Source organism: Gobio gobio (genome assembly GCF_949357685.1).
Source record: "Gobio gobio genome assembly, chromosome: 10".
In the NCBI taxonomy this organism is placed as follows: domain Eukaryota; kingdom Metazoa; phylum Chordata; class Actinopteri; order Cypriniformes; family Gobionidae; genus Gobio; species Gobio gobio.
In genome coordinates this window covers 48,637,745-48,652,016 of record NC_137116.1, presented here as the reverse complement: position 1 = coordinate 48,652,016, position 14,272 = coordinate 48,637,745, and the positions used below count along the sequence as shown (strand labels likewise).

General features: G+C 35.6%; 1 protein-coding gene across 1 annotated transcript in view; it reads right to left on the bottom strand.

Annotated features, from left to right (window-relative positions):
• Positions 1-310: 310 nt before the first annotated feature.
• The window catches only part of xpr1a (xenotropic and polytropic retrovirus receptor 1a), an 89,257-nt gene continuing 75,295 nt past the window's right edge, over positions 311-14,272 (bottom strand). The window contains exons 12-15 of the mRNA XM_079826584.1: positions 8,017-8,183; positions 7,350-7,489; positions 5,549-5,770; positions 311-3,582 (exon numbers count right to left, since the gene is read on the bottom strand). Coding sequence (XP_079682710.1) covers positions 3,525-3,582; positions 5,549-5,770; positions 7,350-7,489; positions 8,017-8,183 — 587 coding nt within the window. The 3' untranslated portion in view covers positions 311-3,524. The remainder of the gene's footprint in view (positions 3,583-5,548; positions 5,771-7,349; positions 7,490-8,016; positions 8,184-14,272) is intronic.

Sequence of the window (14,272 nt, the reverse complement as noted above, 5' to 3'; positions counted from 1 at the left end):
CTGAAAGATTTTTCTGCCGTGGATTATCAACAACACACAGTATTAATTCATAAACTTTTGAACGGGTAATTTTTATAAATGCTGCTATTTTTAAACATATTTTATGTAAAATATCTTATTCAGAACAGCACTAAATAAAAAAATAACATGCATTTTGTATGATCTCTCTTATTTTTGTTAAAATTATTCCCGTTTTCACAGATCCTGCAAGGGGTTCACATAATTTTTCTTGCCACTGTATATCCTAAACAGAATGTATCAGTTGCTTGAATCAATCTCTTGTTTTTGAATAAATAAGGCTGACACAAAATGAAGGTTTTAAAAATAAGCGTGGTTTATAAAACCCAAATATGACAGGATCACCAAAGTGTATACAGAAACACAAATGAGATCATCGGTGGAACCATAGGAATACACTCAACGTTTACAAACTACTCTGTAAAAGGGGAAACTCCGAGACATTTTCCTCTCTTTTTGTCTCTATTCAATCACAGAAGCACAAGTTTTTCTTTAAGTCTTAACTTACTCAAAAGTACAACCATCTAGCAACTACAAACAATGTCACAGTCAAGTATTTAAGAAGGGATACAACATCAAGATAGGAAGATAGAAAAGATGCAGAGATATCAAGCACTTAACATCATGGGTGTAGCAAGCAATCAAGTCAACAGTTTATTTCCCCCATGAAGAAATGATGCCAGGGCTTGTTCTGTATTTGAAAAAAAAAAAAAAAAAAAGAGGTACAAAATAAAAACCCTCCATTTTGAGGGTTCATCTCATAATAGAACCCCTAGTTAGGGTGTTAATGAGAATGTTAACATGTCCCGTTCTTCTCCCAATCCTCCCCAACAATTTCTTATCAGAGTTCACAATATCGACCGTCACCCAACAAGTCCTGTCAAATGGGCACAAACCCTGGGGATGAAAGTGTTATGAGTAGAAATATACACCTACTGTAGATAAAACCGATCACATTCCATATTCACTAAAGCATCTTAAGTTACACTATTTCGATAGAATTCACATGTAAGACAGTGTGGGATTGTGGCTAATCAAAAATGCCCTTCATCTACCATAATACTGCTCATTTAAAGAAAAAGTCTCCAACTTGTACATAAATAATTAGTACAATAAATTAAACATTCTTTTACACATTTCAAATGTAAAAAATTAAACTATTTACAGTGCAAAACAAAAGCAGCATGCAGGCAAGACAATTGGCAATGCGTTACAAAAAGCACTGAATGGGGCAAGTTTGTGCTCAGCATCCGCATGTACGGTTCAGAAATGTGGAAGAGTGTATCATTTCTACAATTTTTGTGTGCCACTCGAAAGTCTACTTGATAAAGGATTCAGTCAGTTCTGAGAGAACTAAAGACAGAGCAAAGTAAGACAGTGTGCCAAAAGGTCATTTTGAGAACAACAAGATTGACATTTCATTAATATCATAGGACAAAAGGACTGCACAGTAACACAGTAACACAACATTTTTCCAATGAGGATAGCACTCTATATTCTTTTGCAACCACAAATCACATGTAGTTTTCCCCCTTCTTCTGTGATAGATTCAAATCTATAAATTTTCCCTCAAATGTGTTTAAGCAAAACAATAATCTTAAAGTCAACTAAAATATGTTACTCGCAAACGAAACGCCTGCAATCTGTACGTCGTTTTTTTCCTCCAGAAAGCATGACAACAATCTTCTTTTAAAGAGCAAATAAGAATATGAAACAAATAAGAGACAAATCTATCTTTTGATTAGATTTTAGTTACAGCTGAAAGATTGTGCTTGCAAAAATACCAAGCATGCTTCTGAAAAAAGTGTCAAAATGAGCTAAATGCTGAAAAAAAATTATAAGCATAGCTATTTTTATGATGACAACAATAGATATTAATCATAATAAAAGTCATTGTAAGTTAAAACGACAGTATTTGCTCACTTCTACCAAAGCATTATGATAAAAGAGGTGAAAAACACTCTTCTCCTAAATATGTTGTTTGAAATTCAGAGACGCGTATGAAAATGTATGAAAGACATGGTGGTTACACCTGCCTCGCAAAAATGTACATTATAAATCATGTACAATCACATTTTTCCATCAAAAGCTGATTATAAAGATGTCGCCACACTCATGAAGCATACAAATTAGCAAACTGTGATCATAGTTAAAGGGATAGTTCACTCAATTCGTCATTTATTCACCCTCAAGTTGTGTTTACAATAAAAGAATGTGGGTAACCAAACGGTACGCACATTCTTCAAAATATCTTCTTTTGTATTTTTGGGTGAACTATCCCTTTAAGATGTTGGTAAAGAAAAGGATTTCTCCTCACCACAAGGGAACTACTTTTTGATGCACAGAATCTCTTACGGTTTCGCCATAATACAAAACTGATATCACAACCATAAGAATTATAATTGACTGGCAGTGGTTGCATTTCCTCTTTGGCTTGCAGTGGTTATGACAATGGTTAATAAGTGATACAAAAAGCCATGTAGGAAACACTTCCCTTTAGTCTGCAATTGGGCGAGTTTAGTGCATCATTACAATTGAAATAGTTCACAGAATCTTTTAGAGTGGGCAGCATTTCTTTCACCCAAATGGTATTTCAAATATTAACCAGCTATTGACATGTTTTCGTACAGTAGTTTTACTGTTTAAAGTATGAATGAAAATAATAATTCTATACATCCTGCCATGACAGCAGTATGTAAACTTTTAGTCGTCAGCTATCATTCCCAAAAAGAAAACACACACTCACACATTCTTTCAAACACAAACTATACATGGCAAAAATATGACAGCTTTGATATCAAAGCAATGCATGTTCAAAAATAAAAAAATAAAACATTTGCATATTAAATATGATGAAACAAAATAAAACACTATTTTATGGTTAGGAAATAACGAGCATTTCCAAACAGTGCCTCCAGGGCCATGCTCTGATGATAACTCAAAAAAACAAATAAAATGAAAGAAAAAAATATGAAACGAATAAAAATAAACATCAGCTACTGAGCTGTTGTTATTTCTAAATGCGCTGCGGTTATAGTGTGCGGCTTGAGTCCGTGCAGTCTACGATTCTATATTATTCTTTCATATGATAACTCTCCTCCCTGTAGATCCTAGTAATTATTTTAAGTTTGTAAACAGTCATGTGCGGTAATATAGATTCAAAAACCTAAACAAATGTACAAAAAAGTATCAATATAGAGGAACAAAATTAACAAATCTAATAAAAAAAGTACCTTGAGGAAAATTCCACACTTGGCTTTTCCGTGCGTGTGTGTATATCGTTGTATGTGTGTCTGTTTGTACGATGTTGTGTCCTGATATGTCTCACAGCTGTTTTTGTGCTTAACTCTGTCCACTACTCTGTCTTTGAATGATATTGTGAGTGCTGAAGAGAAAGTGTGTGAATATGTGTGTATCTGTGTGTGTGTTTGAGATCAGGTGTGCTGAGGCAGCTCTGTGAGAAACCAATAGAAAGCCGAGACGTGACGGGACCGCGAGATCTGGGTTCAGCTGAAGGCCTCATCATCCGTATCTTCAATGAGCACCTTAGTATCCTTCTTAGACCTGTCAGGGAAACAGATACATACATATCAAGCAATTCCAAAAAGTGCCACTTACTGAGCTCAAATGTTTAAAGAAATTAATACATTTGCTTGTAGCAAGGATGCATTAAATTGATCAAACATTTATATGTTACAAGTTCTATATTTCAAATAAATGCTGTTCTTTTGTACATACTAATACATGTTTCTTGAGCAGCAAATCATCCTATTAGAATGATTTCTGAAGGATCATGTGACACTGAAGACTGGAGTGATGATGCTGAAAATTCAGCTTTGCCATCACAGGAATACATTACTTTTTAAAATATACTACAATAAAACGGTTATTTTAAAATGTAAGAATATTTCACAATGCAACTGCTTTTGACTGCTTTTTGATAAAAAAAATATATATATATATAATTAATATGTTCTAATTTTATTTGCCTTATCTTATTATATATGCCTTTTAGTGTAGAATGAGTGTTTTTAGGATGACAAAAAATGTTAAAAGAATGTTTTGACTTCTCTACCTCAGTGGTCTAACAGCGCTCACCATTGTTAAAATGATCGAGATGGCCAATCAAATCAAAGAAGGCGGGGCTTACTGTCATACAGTCACAACGCAACAAGAGTTTGTGGAAGATGTAAGTAGATGCAAGTCTTAGACAACTGTTTTATGATAGAAATGTTCAGCTACCGACAGTTATAGACTATCTAGTGATGCAAACTACTCAACTTTTTGTGAAGTTTCGCCGTTTTGAATTGAAAAAATGCGATCATGATTCACGGTAATTCATAAATGAATGTGACGAGGCAAAAAAATCGCTTGCATTTTCTACATATTAGACATACGAATAAGAGTGAACTCTTTTAAAATAAAATATTTGCAAATAGTTTAAATTGATTACTTCATTAGCCTTCTACAATTAGACCAAGAACTTTACCATTCTTATTTATTTATTCCCTTAAATCCCATTTAATCCTTTAATTATTAAATTCCTTAATTATTATTACTATCAGGCTGCAGTTTGTGAAAAATAAGAAGGGGGATGCTTAGAAAAGTTTTTTTTTCCCTTTAAAAAACAACAATAACAAATCACACAGTGGATATTTTTTAGCAGCGGTTACATTTCTGATTTTTTAACAATAAATATTCTGATTTAACTCTGAGCTGCCTTTGAAGTATTATATAGATTAGCTTCTATATTTGACCACTAGCCTATTTACAATGACACTAATAATTCTTAATTTCTGAAAGGAATGTAAAATCAGTCTGTAGTTATTCATATTTTGAATAAAATAACAAGACATATTCAATCGCGTTTGCTTACATTTTATTTTTGATCACAGTGCTTCAGTAGGCACACGTTTACCTCATATTTTTTTAGAATAGAATAGAACCATAATTTCTTAATGACTCGCAGAGAGACTTTATTATTGAAAGATTATTATTATTTATAGTAATATAAATTATACCCAAGGTGCCCCCTCAAGCACAAAAGTGTTGACCTGCACTTTATATCAAATTAAATTTGAATTAGTAACTAATATTTTTACTAACCCTTAAATTTAGTTTTGTTGGTGCAACCTAATGTATTTAAATTGATGCTGTGATGTTAATATATATTTAATTAAATAATATTTTTGACTTTAATAAAATCCATTTTATTAGAACCGCGTTTTTGTCTTGATTCACTATGGTACACCTATAATAAGGGCCCGAGCACCGATGGTGTGAGGACCCTATTGGAATTGCTCAGTTTTAAGGGTTTATATTCTGACTAGCTCCTGCTACAATGTTCTTCCGCAAGACACATACAGTTTTGTTTATTAAGCGCTAGAGCACCAAAAGTTACAGACTGCAGCTTTAAGTGTTATCAGTAATTTAAATACATATGAATGCCATTTTGGTGTACTAGTCAGGACTGTCTAAAATCCCTGAAATAATGTATTATATATAATATATATATTATTAAATCTCTTACTGAGAGGACAGCAGGGGTCGTCGTAAGGACAGGCTGTAGCTCCGTTTCCAGCTCTTTTTGCCCTGTCTGTTCCGGACTCCATCCTCCTGATCCATCATCTGCTCTAGCAGCGTCTGGTCGTCTGCGTTTAGAGGGGCCACCGAGATGTCTCGCACCGCTCGGAACTCACCACAGTTATTTAAGTGCTCATTCTCAAGACGGAAGAAGTTCCACACAAAACGTCTAAAGGGAGAAAAAAATGCAAAAGAGAGAGGATTAAGAGAGCGAGATACAGAGATCGCCGTGTGTTTAATGTTCTACAACAGGGTTTCCAAAACTGGGCTTCATGAGTTCATGAAAAGCTAATTAAAGAGGCCATATTATGCCCTTTTACTAAGTCTTGGTTTTGTTTTTGTGGTCTACTAGAATAGGTTTTTATGCTCGAATGTTAAAAAAAAAAACATTATTTTTAACACAGTTTACATTGTTACAGCACCTCTCTTCCCAATCTGTCAGCAACGTTCTGTTTAGTTCCTGTCTCTTCTCTTCCTGATTGGTTGGCTGGATCAGTCTGATGTGATTGGCAGAGTTTAAGTAAATAAATTAACCCAAAGGTTGTAGGTTCGAGTCTCAGGTCCGGCAGGAATTGTCGGTGGGGGGAGTGAATAACCAGCGCTCTCCTCCACCCTCAATACCACGACTGAGGTGAGACCCTTGAGCAAGGCACCGAACCGAACTGTTCCCCAGGCGCTGCTCACTGTGTGTGTGTTCACTACTGTGTGTGTGTTCACTACTGTGTGTGTGTGCACTTGGATGGGGTAAATGCAGAGCACAAATTCCAAGTATGGGTCATACTTGGCCACACATAATTTCCCTTTCACTTAAAGTAAGGGATTACGCTTAACTTTTCTGTAATTTAATTACAGTTACTTCTATAGAACAACTTTATATAAAACCATAGTGGATTTAACATCAAATTAACATCAATGTTTTTAATGTAACCTTCTCCCTTTAAATACTTTGGTCAGTTCAAGAATAATTTATGCAATTTTATATTATTTATTTGAAAAAATGAAAAGAGCAGTTTGCTCAGTTCATGTCTGTCCTTGTATTGTTCAACTGGTCGAGGTTGATAAAGGATTATGGGAGAAAGTAATGGAATACTTTTTAGAGAGAGTAATTAGAAGAGTAATCTAGTTACACTGTTGAAGATGTAATTAGTAGCTAGTAATGACTTTTTTAGAGTAACTTAACCAACGCTGGTGATTGGTCAACTGCTTTGAGTGTGTTTCGGAAATGTCATGCCCATTACCATAACTTTGAGTTTTAACACATTACTTACTAACTCAACCAGGCCTCTGCCTTTTATTTTCTACAATTGAGGCTCAAGACTACAATTGAGGCTTTGCTGGGAGTTCAGAAACAGTGTTTACTGATATAGAGAATAACTTCCTTTAGAGTGGACTTTGTGCTTTGTAACTTTGCAGACCTTTTTCATGCCCAAACAGCAACATTGCACACTAACGAAAAATTTTAATGTAAAAAAAGCATAATAGGTCCTCTTTAAATCATAAAAACGTAAAATTAACAAAATAATGGGGAAAAAAAACCTCATACTAAAAAGGTTAAGTATTTTGTTTGTTTACCTGCATGTCATGTGACCATTAACTGACATCTGAGAACCATGAACATGCAAATGTGTTGTTAAACGACTTATTTATTAACTTAAAATCTCAGGGGGTACTTCAAGTAACTATATTAGCTCAAAGGGATTTGAATGATGGAAAGAATAGAGAATCCCTGTTCTACACAAACATCTCACCTAAACACTTCCAGAGGAGCTAAAATGGTAACCACAATGTCCTCGATGGAAGGAATGGCAGTCATGGAAGTCAGAGAGATCTGCAGGGTCCAGGCGAAGCGCAGGATCACATCTTCTATAATGGCAGAGTAGTAGTAGGCCTAAAAGGAAAAGGAAGTGACATCATAACAGTTGGCGGTAACAGATAAATATCCCAGCTGACAGTTATAATATCCCTGCTGGAAAAAAAACCCACATCTTAAACCAACCTAAGCTGGTTTGCTGCACTTGTCAGCAGGGGAGACCAGCTGGATGAACAACTAAACCAGCTTAAAGGGATAGTTCCCCCAAAATATATAAATATGTGAATAAAAGCCTAAATTAAATCTTCATTGTCTCTTCAGAGGACTTGGATTAAACCGTTTGATTCATATTGATTATTTTTATTATCTCTTCATGAACAATGAACTTCAATGAATTATCCCATTAAGATCAAGAAATCAGTTAGTTAGTTGCATTACTTAGCTTTTCTCCTTAGAAGGTTAGAATCTACAACATTGTGCTCACTAGAGCAGATCTTTCACCACGACATCACATCACCCATGATGGACATATTACTGTTTTGCTATTTGATTTAACATTAAAGATGGCGTATTAAGATGGCAGATTATTTTCTGCCATATCTTACTTTATGCGGGTAAACAATCTCCTCTCTCAAGAAGGTATTCTCGCCTGCATTGCGGTCGAAAAGACCCCAGTCCATCTTTAGGTCCCAGATCAGTGTGTAGAGTGAACTGACGACTGAAGACAGGATCAGCATGTAGAAAAACACCTCAGCGTCGGCATGTTTCTGATCTGAAACAGAGAAAGTCACAGGTGACTTTGACAGTATGTCCACTAGAGGGAGACTGTTTACCATTCATCCATCTACACTTGAGAAAAAAAGCAGTTGGTTTCCAGATTTACATTACTAATGCCATTGTGTCTGTGGCTATTCATCTCGGTAATTGAAAGGTCATTCAATGTCAAATACAATTTTTTATATTAATTAAAACAATATTCACCTTTAGTTAGTTAAAGTTACATGAACAATAAAAAATATTGTCATATAATTTGAATCTAGCCTGTACTTTTTTACTCTCTTTTTACTGATTAAAACCGGTATTAAATATATTCCGATTTACACTACCATTCAAATTTCTATTTTTAAAGAAATTAATTGTTTTATGTATCAAGGATGCATTCAATTGATCAAAAGTGACAATACAATACAAGACAAATGTTTTAAAATAATTCTTTCAAATAAATGCTGACCTTTTGAACTTTCTATTCATTAAGGTTTCCATAAAAATACTAAGCAGCACAACCATTTACAACATTGATAATAATAAGAAATGTTTCTTCAACATATTAGAATGATTTCTGAAGGATCATGTGACACTGAAGACTGGAGTAATGATGCTGAAAATTCAGCTGTGTCATCACAGGAATAAAATACATTTAAAATGTTATTTTATTTATATACTATATATATATATATATATATATATATATATATATATATATATATATATATATATATATATATATATATATATATATATATTTTTTTTTTTTTTTTTTTTTGATCAAATAAATGCCTTGGTGAGAATGAGACTTCTTTATAAATAAAAAAAAACATACAGGCCTATTTTTACATTACTGTTCCACAAAAATAATATTACATTGGATATAGTTTTTAATATTCTCGCCCCTGTCTTATTTATAACACGTATATGAAGAGAACTACATGTAATTTTAAACAGCAACTTTTTTTGTTGCTGCAACGAAGACCAAAATTGCAAATGGTACAACCGTTATACATAAATAACCTTGAGGCAACTGCATTTAATATAATCTGTTGAAAGGCAGATGATAAAAGCTGTATGGGAAACGGAATTAGCAACTAATATTGATGATGAGGCACGAGAGAACATATGGAAAGATGCCAAAAGATATCCAATTTGCACAGGGGCAATACAATTCTAAAAAAAGAGTAGGCAGAACTGAAATATAAGAATAAGATCTATCCTGCAGTACAACATAAGAGCATCAGAGTAAGTTAATAGGGGGAGAGACATTTATCAGATAGTGGAACAAGGCAGGTCTCAGGTCAGTGAATGGTTAAATCTCTTAGGCCTCAGACAGCAGACGGTGCTGAATCTGGAACAGGCCCATCAGTCTTAATAAAGCCTTTCACGCGCTGTCATCCAGGCGCCAGGAAACCAGCAGAGGACATTTTTCGCCGGAACACATAATAGCCCTGTCCATCCTATTTCAGAGCTGATCTACGAGTGCCCATGCTGAATATGGTGTCCCTAGATTACCCAAAATGCTCCAGATGCTCGCCCCAATAAGACACTTTAAGAGTGCAATGCAAGTCTAAATCTCTTCACACAGGCCAGGTTAAATCTAGACAAGCATCAACACTTGGGTTGATATTAAATTCGTACTTTTTTATGGAATATTGCAGCATTTATTATGAATGATTATCCGTGCACATCATTACTGTTTTAAAAATTAATGTGCCCTCATAATCTTTAATCAAAATTACTTCCCCTCCCTCTTGCAGTGACATCTCTTCTCTGGTGACAAGGGAGGGACAACCTGTCACTCGCATGACATCACAGCAATAGCAAACAACAACCATCCAATCAATTCCCGATGGACAAAATTAAGTCCCGCCCTACATTTTTACTTGTTCGAGAAGTCATTTCACTCGGATATACAATAGGGAAGGAAAAGACCAATCGTAACTTCCGTTTCATGCTGACTTTAAAGGTTTACTTCAGCGATTTAGCTTTGTATCAGTAGAAACCTGGTAGCATATTCAAATTATGGTACTTTCCCCCCTCATATCCCCCTGAGACGAGAGAATTATGTATTTTATTTCTGGGAAAAATCTTCCGATGACGCAAATATTATCATTTTGCGTCATCGGAGGATTTTTTGGCCAGAGGCTAAAGACTACAGCCGGTAGAAGGAGCTAGTTTTTTATGTTATCAACCCACCCACAGCGGAGGGATCTCACTCACAGAATGTAAATGCGCACGGCTCCCAAAGTTTAGCTTCCATATGCGTTCTGAAAATGCGCCAGACTGGACACCCGCTGAGAATGAATGCCGTGGTTACCTCAGCTCTTACTTCGCTCTCGTGATGAATGAAATTTGACTCCTGCTGCATTTGTCCCGTGACTTTTGTTTGGGCTCACTCACACTTTATTGAAAAGATACGTTCAGTTTTTAATTGTAGTGTTTATTCTCTAACTGAACGAAATTATTGTATTATTATGAAGATCAAAACGATGGTGGGGGCGGTGTAGGGCAGCAAAGCAACTGCATTCTCGGAGTTGTTGTCTTTCATCCACATGAGACAAAAATACATTTTCTGTCTTTTCTCAGTCTAGAAGGCACCAAATTCAAAAATAATTTCACATTTCTACTACATAAATGACCCAGTTTAAATACACATTCATCTTCCCAGCGCTGAAGTACCCCTTTAAGTCTTGTTTCACATACACACTGCCACCATATTTCTATATTTGATGCACATAATTATTTCACCTTCACAAAACATTTCGCTCAACCTTGCCCCAAAGCAAAGCTCCATCCCAAGATCATCTATGAAAACTAAGTTTTAAAGATGGATAATTCATGAATCTTCATAGCATTGACATCACATCTGTCTAGATCTACATAACGCATATTTAGTATTAAGAAACAGTGTGCACTATGCATGTAAGGTCAAAGTTAGCTAATTAAAACAGTGGCCATTTAACATATAGAAGTCTTAAAGGTACAGGAGCACAAATAGCCTGTGCAATTCAGAGGTCAGAGAGACAAAAATGGTCATGAAAAACAAAAACATATTTTTAGGCCGCAAGAAAAATTGACTAACATTATGTAAAATAAATATATATATATATATATATATATTAGATAGATCTGACAATATGAGATTAATGGTATTGGCCAACAACCATGCCAGTTCGGCCAATGAACAGAAGTGTTAGTCACACATTGTATCAATTACAAAATCCTTGTCAACTGATAATACATATTTATGTTTTCAAAGTAGCAGTAAATTAGTAGTAATAGTAAATTTAGTAGTATTAATCTTTGAATATCACAATTTTGTCATCTCATTTGTCATCATTATATTAATCTAAATACAGGCCATCTGCTATCCTGCTCGTTAGATATCAGCATCGGCCATTAAAAAAAACCTATGTCGTACGGTCAATCACTACGGGTCACCCTGAACTTTCAGTTTAATCTCATTAACACATGGGCAGATTTATGTAAACATGAACTGTGATGACCCAAACCCATTTCCTCAGACAGAAATAGTTTTCATCCTTTGAACATTGACAGTGTTTGTGTCTTTTGTAATAGAGTACAGATTGTGAAATAGGATGTGTCACTCTCTGCACCTGACCACATGACGGGAACAAATGTTGTTAACATTAATCTGTACTAAACGGGAATATTTATTTATGCACATGAGGGGGGTAAACACGTCACAACAATGATGTTTAAAATCAAGCTGTGATATTTGACTACATACAGCCATCTCCTGTTAATCATTTCTGCATAATTCATCTGGAGCATATGTGTTCCTGGGTACATGCGGTCCACATGAAACGGTTTAAATCGGTCCAATGAAGCCATCAGAGCAGGTAAGCGCAGGTGTTCATGTACACATATCTATAGCCCTCCTCTAAGATGCTTGTTTTGATCAAAGACCCAGGTCTGATACAGAGAGAGAGAAAAAAAATCAAATCATTTTTCAGCGGTTCAGAGCTTCATCATTATTCTAGCGATACGCTCACACTGTTCTGTCTCGCCACAGGCAGGCAATTACAGCTCAACCTCCTCTGGATAGTCCATTTTCCTTTATTTCCTCTTATTTTTGCTCTCTTCCTCTCTCCCCTCATATTTCTTGCTCCCCTTTAATCGTTTTTTTCAGCTTCTAATGTTCACACTGCATCTTTTCTTTAATCTCTGTTTGGATTTTGCTCTGTCTTGTTGGATGTCATTGAGCTCTTCAGCATAGCTTAAAGGAATAGTTCACCCAAAAATGAACCATAGTAGGAAAAAAAAAATACTATGAAAGTCAATGGCTACTGTCAACTGTCTGGTTACCAACATTTTTAAAAAATATCTTATTCTGTGTTCAACAGAAGAAAGAAACTCATACAGGTTTGGAACAACATGTGGGTGAGTAAATGATGACAACATTTTCTTTTTTGTGTGAACTAACCCATTAAGCTGAGATCGCCGTTCCTCATTAATTACAAGTTTAAATGAAATCTTTGACGGTATCGACCCTCTACCATTTCTACAATCACTTCTACAATGAAATGCAACACTAAAAAACATGAAAGCAGGTGTAACTGGGTTATTGACATGAGAACATATAAAATAAATACACATGTATATACACCAATGCAAAAATCACCATTTCAGTGAGCTAGTGTGCGAGGCGAGTAACACATAAAACATAGGGCCCTATTTTAACAATCTGAACCATGGTCTGAAGAACATGGCACAGGTGCACTCAGGGCGTATCCAAATCCAATTTTGCTATTTTAACGACAGAAAAAAACAGTCGGCGCACCAGACTCATGGTCCAAATAGGTTGTACCTAGTCTCTTAATGAGTCATGGGTGTGTTTTGTGCGTAACATGCAATAAACCAATCAGAGTCTCATCTCCCATTCCCTTTAAAAGCCAGTTGTGATTGCACCATGGCGGATTCACTATTTACATTGCGGAATTTGCGAGTGGAAAGACTGAACGCTTCTCCAGAGAGGAATCCTTTTATTTGTAATATTTAAAAATGTTTGTGTGCTGCTGCGTGTCCCTGTGTGTGTAGTAAGCAGAGTGTACTAGCGTTGTGCACCCGCCTATAGGTGCACATTTCTAATGTGCCCTTTAAATAACACAAAAAATGCTGCGCTATTGACTTTAGACCAGGTTTTTGTTGGCCAATGGTTGCAGTCGTATTCAGTTGCCTCAAAATAGCAACGCGCCAACAATGTGCCTGAACACACCTCATTTTCAGACCAGCACGCCCATGGGCGAACGGATGGGTGCGAGTGCATTTGCTATTTAAACAAGTGGTGCTGGACGTGAAAATGATAACTGCGTCGGGCTGAAACTAGCAAAAAACACTTGCGTCGCCTCGTCGCATTGCACCGGGTGTATGATAGGGCCCTTAGATATCAAGACTTACAAATCACTCCTTATTGGGATTGAACCAACAACCTCCAGGTTGCAAATTAAAATTTTAACCATTAAAGGAGTACTTCAGCGCTGGGAAGATGAATGTGTATTTAAACTAGGTCATTTATGTAGTAGAAATTTGAAATTATTTTTTGAATTTAGTGCCTTCTAGACTGAGAAAAGACAGAAAATGTATTTTTGTCTCATTTGGATGAAAGACAACTCCCAGAATGCACTTGCTTCGTTGCCCTACGAGGCCACTTCCTACACCGCTGTTTTGATCTTCATAATAATACAATAATTTCGTTCAGTTAGAGAATAAACACTACAATCCCTCCCCTGTGGGCGGGTTGAAAACATGCGGAACTAGCGCCTGCAACTGGCTGTAGTTTTTAGCCTCTGGCCAAAAAATCCTCCGATGACGCAAAATGATGATATTTGTGTCATCGTAGGATTTTTTTTTCTCCAGAAATAAAATGCATAATTCTCTCGTCTCAGGGGAATATGAGGGGGGAAAGAATATACTAAGAATAATATATAGTATATATTAATATAATAAGAATATACCATAATTTGAATATACTACCGGGTTTCTACTGATACAAAGCTTAATGCTAAATCACTGAAGAAACCCTTTAAGCCAAATCATGAGGAAATAGACTGAAAAAATAGTGCTCTG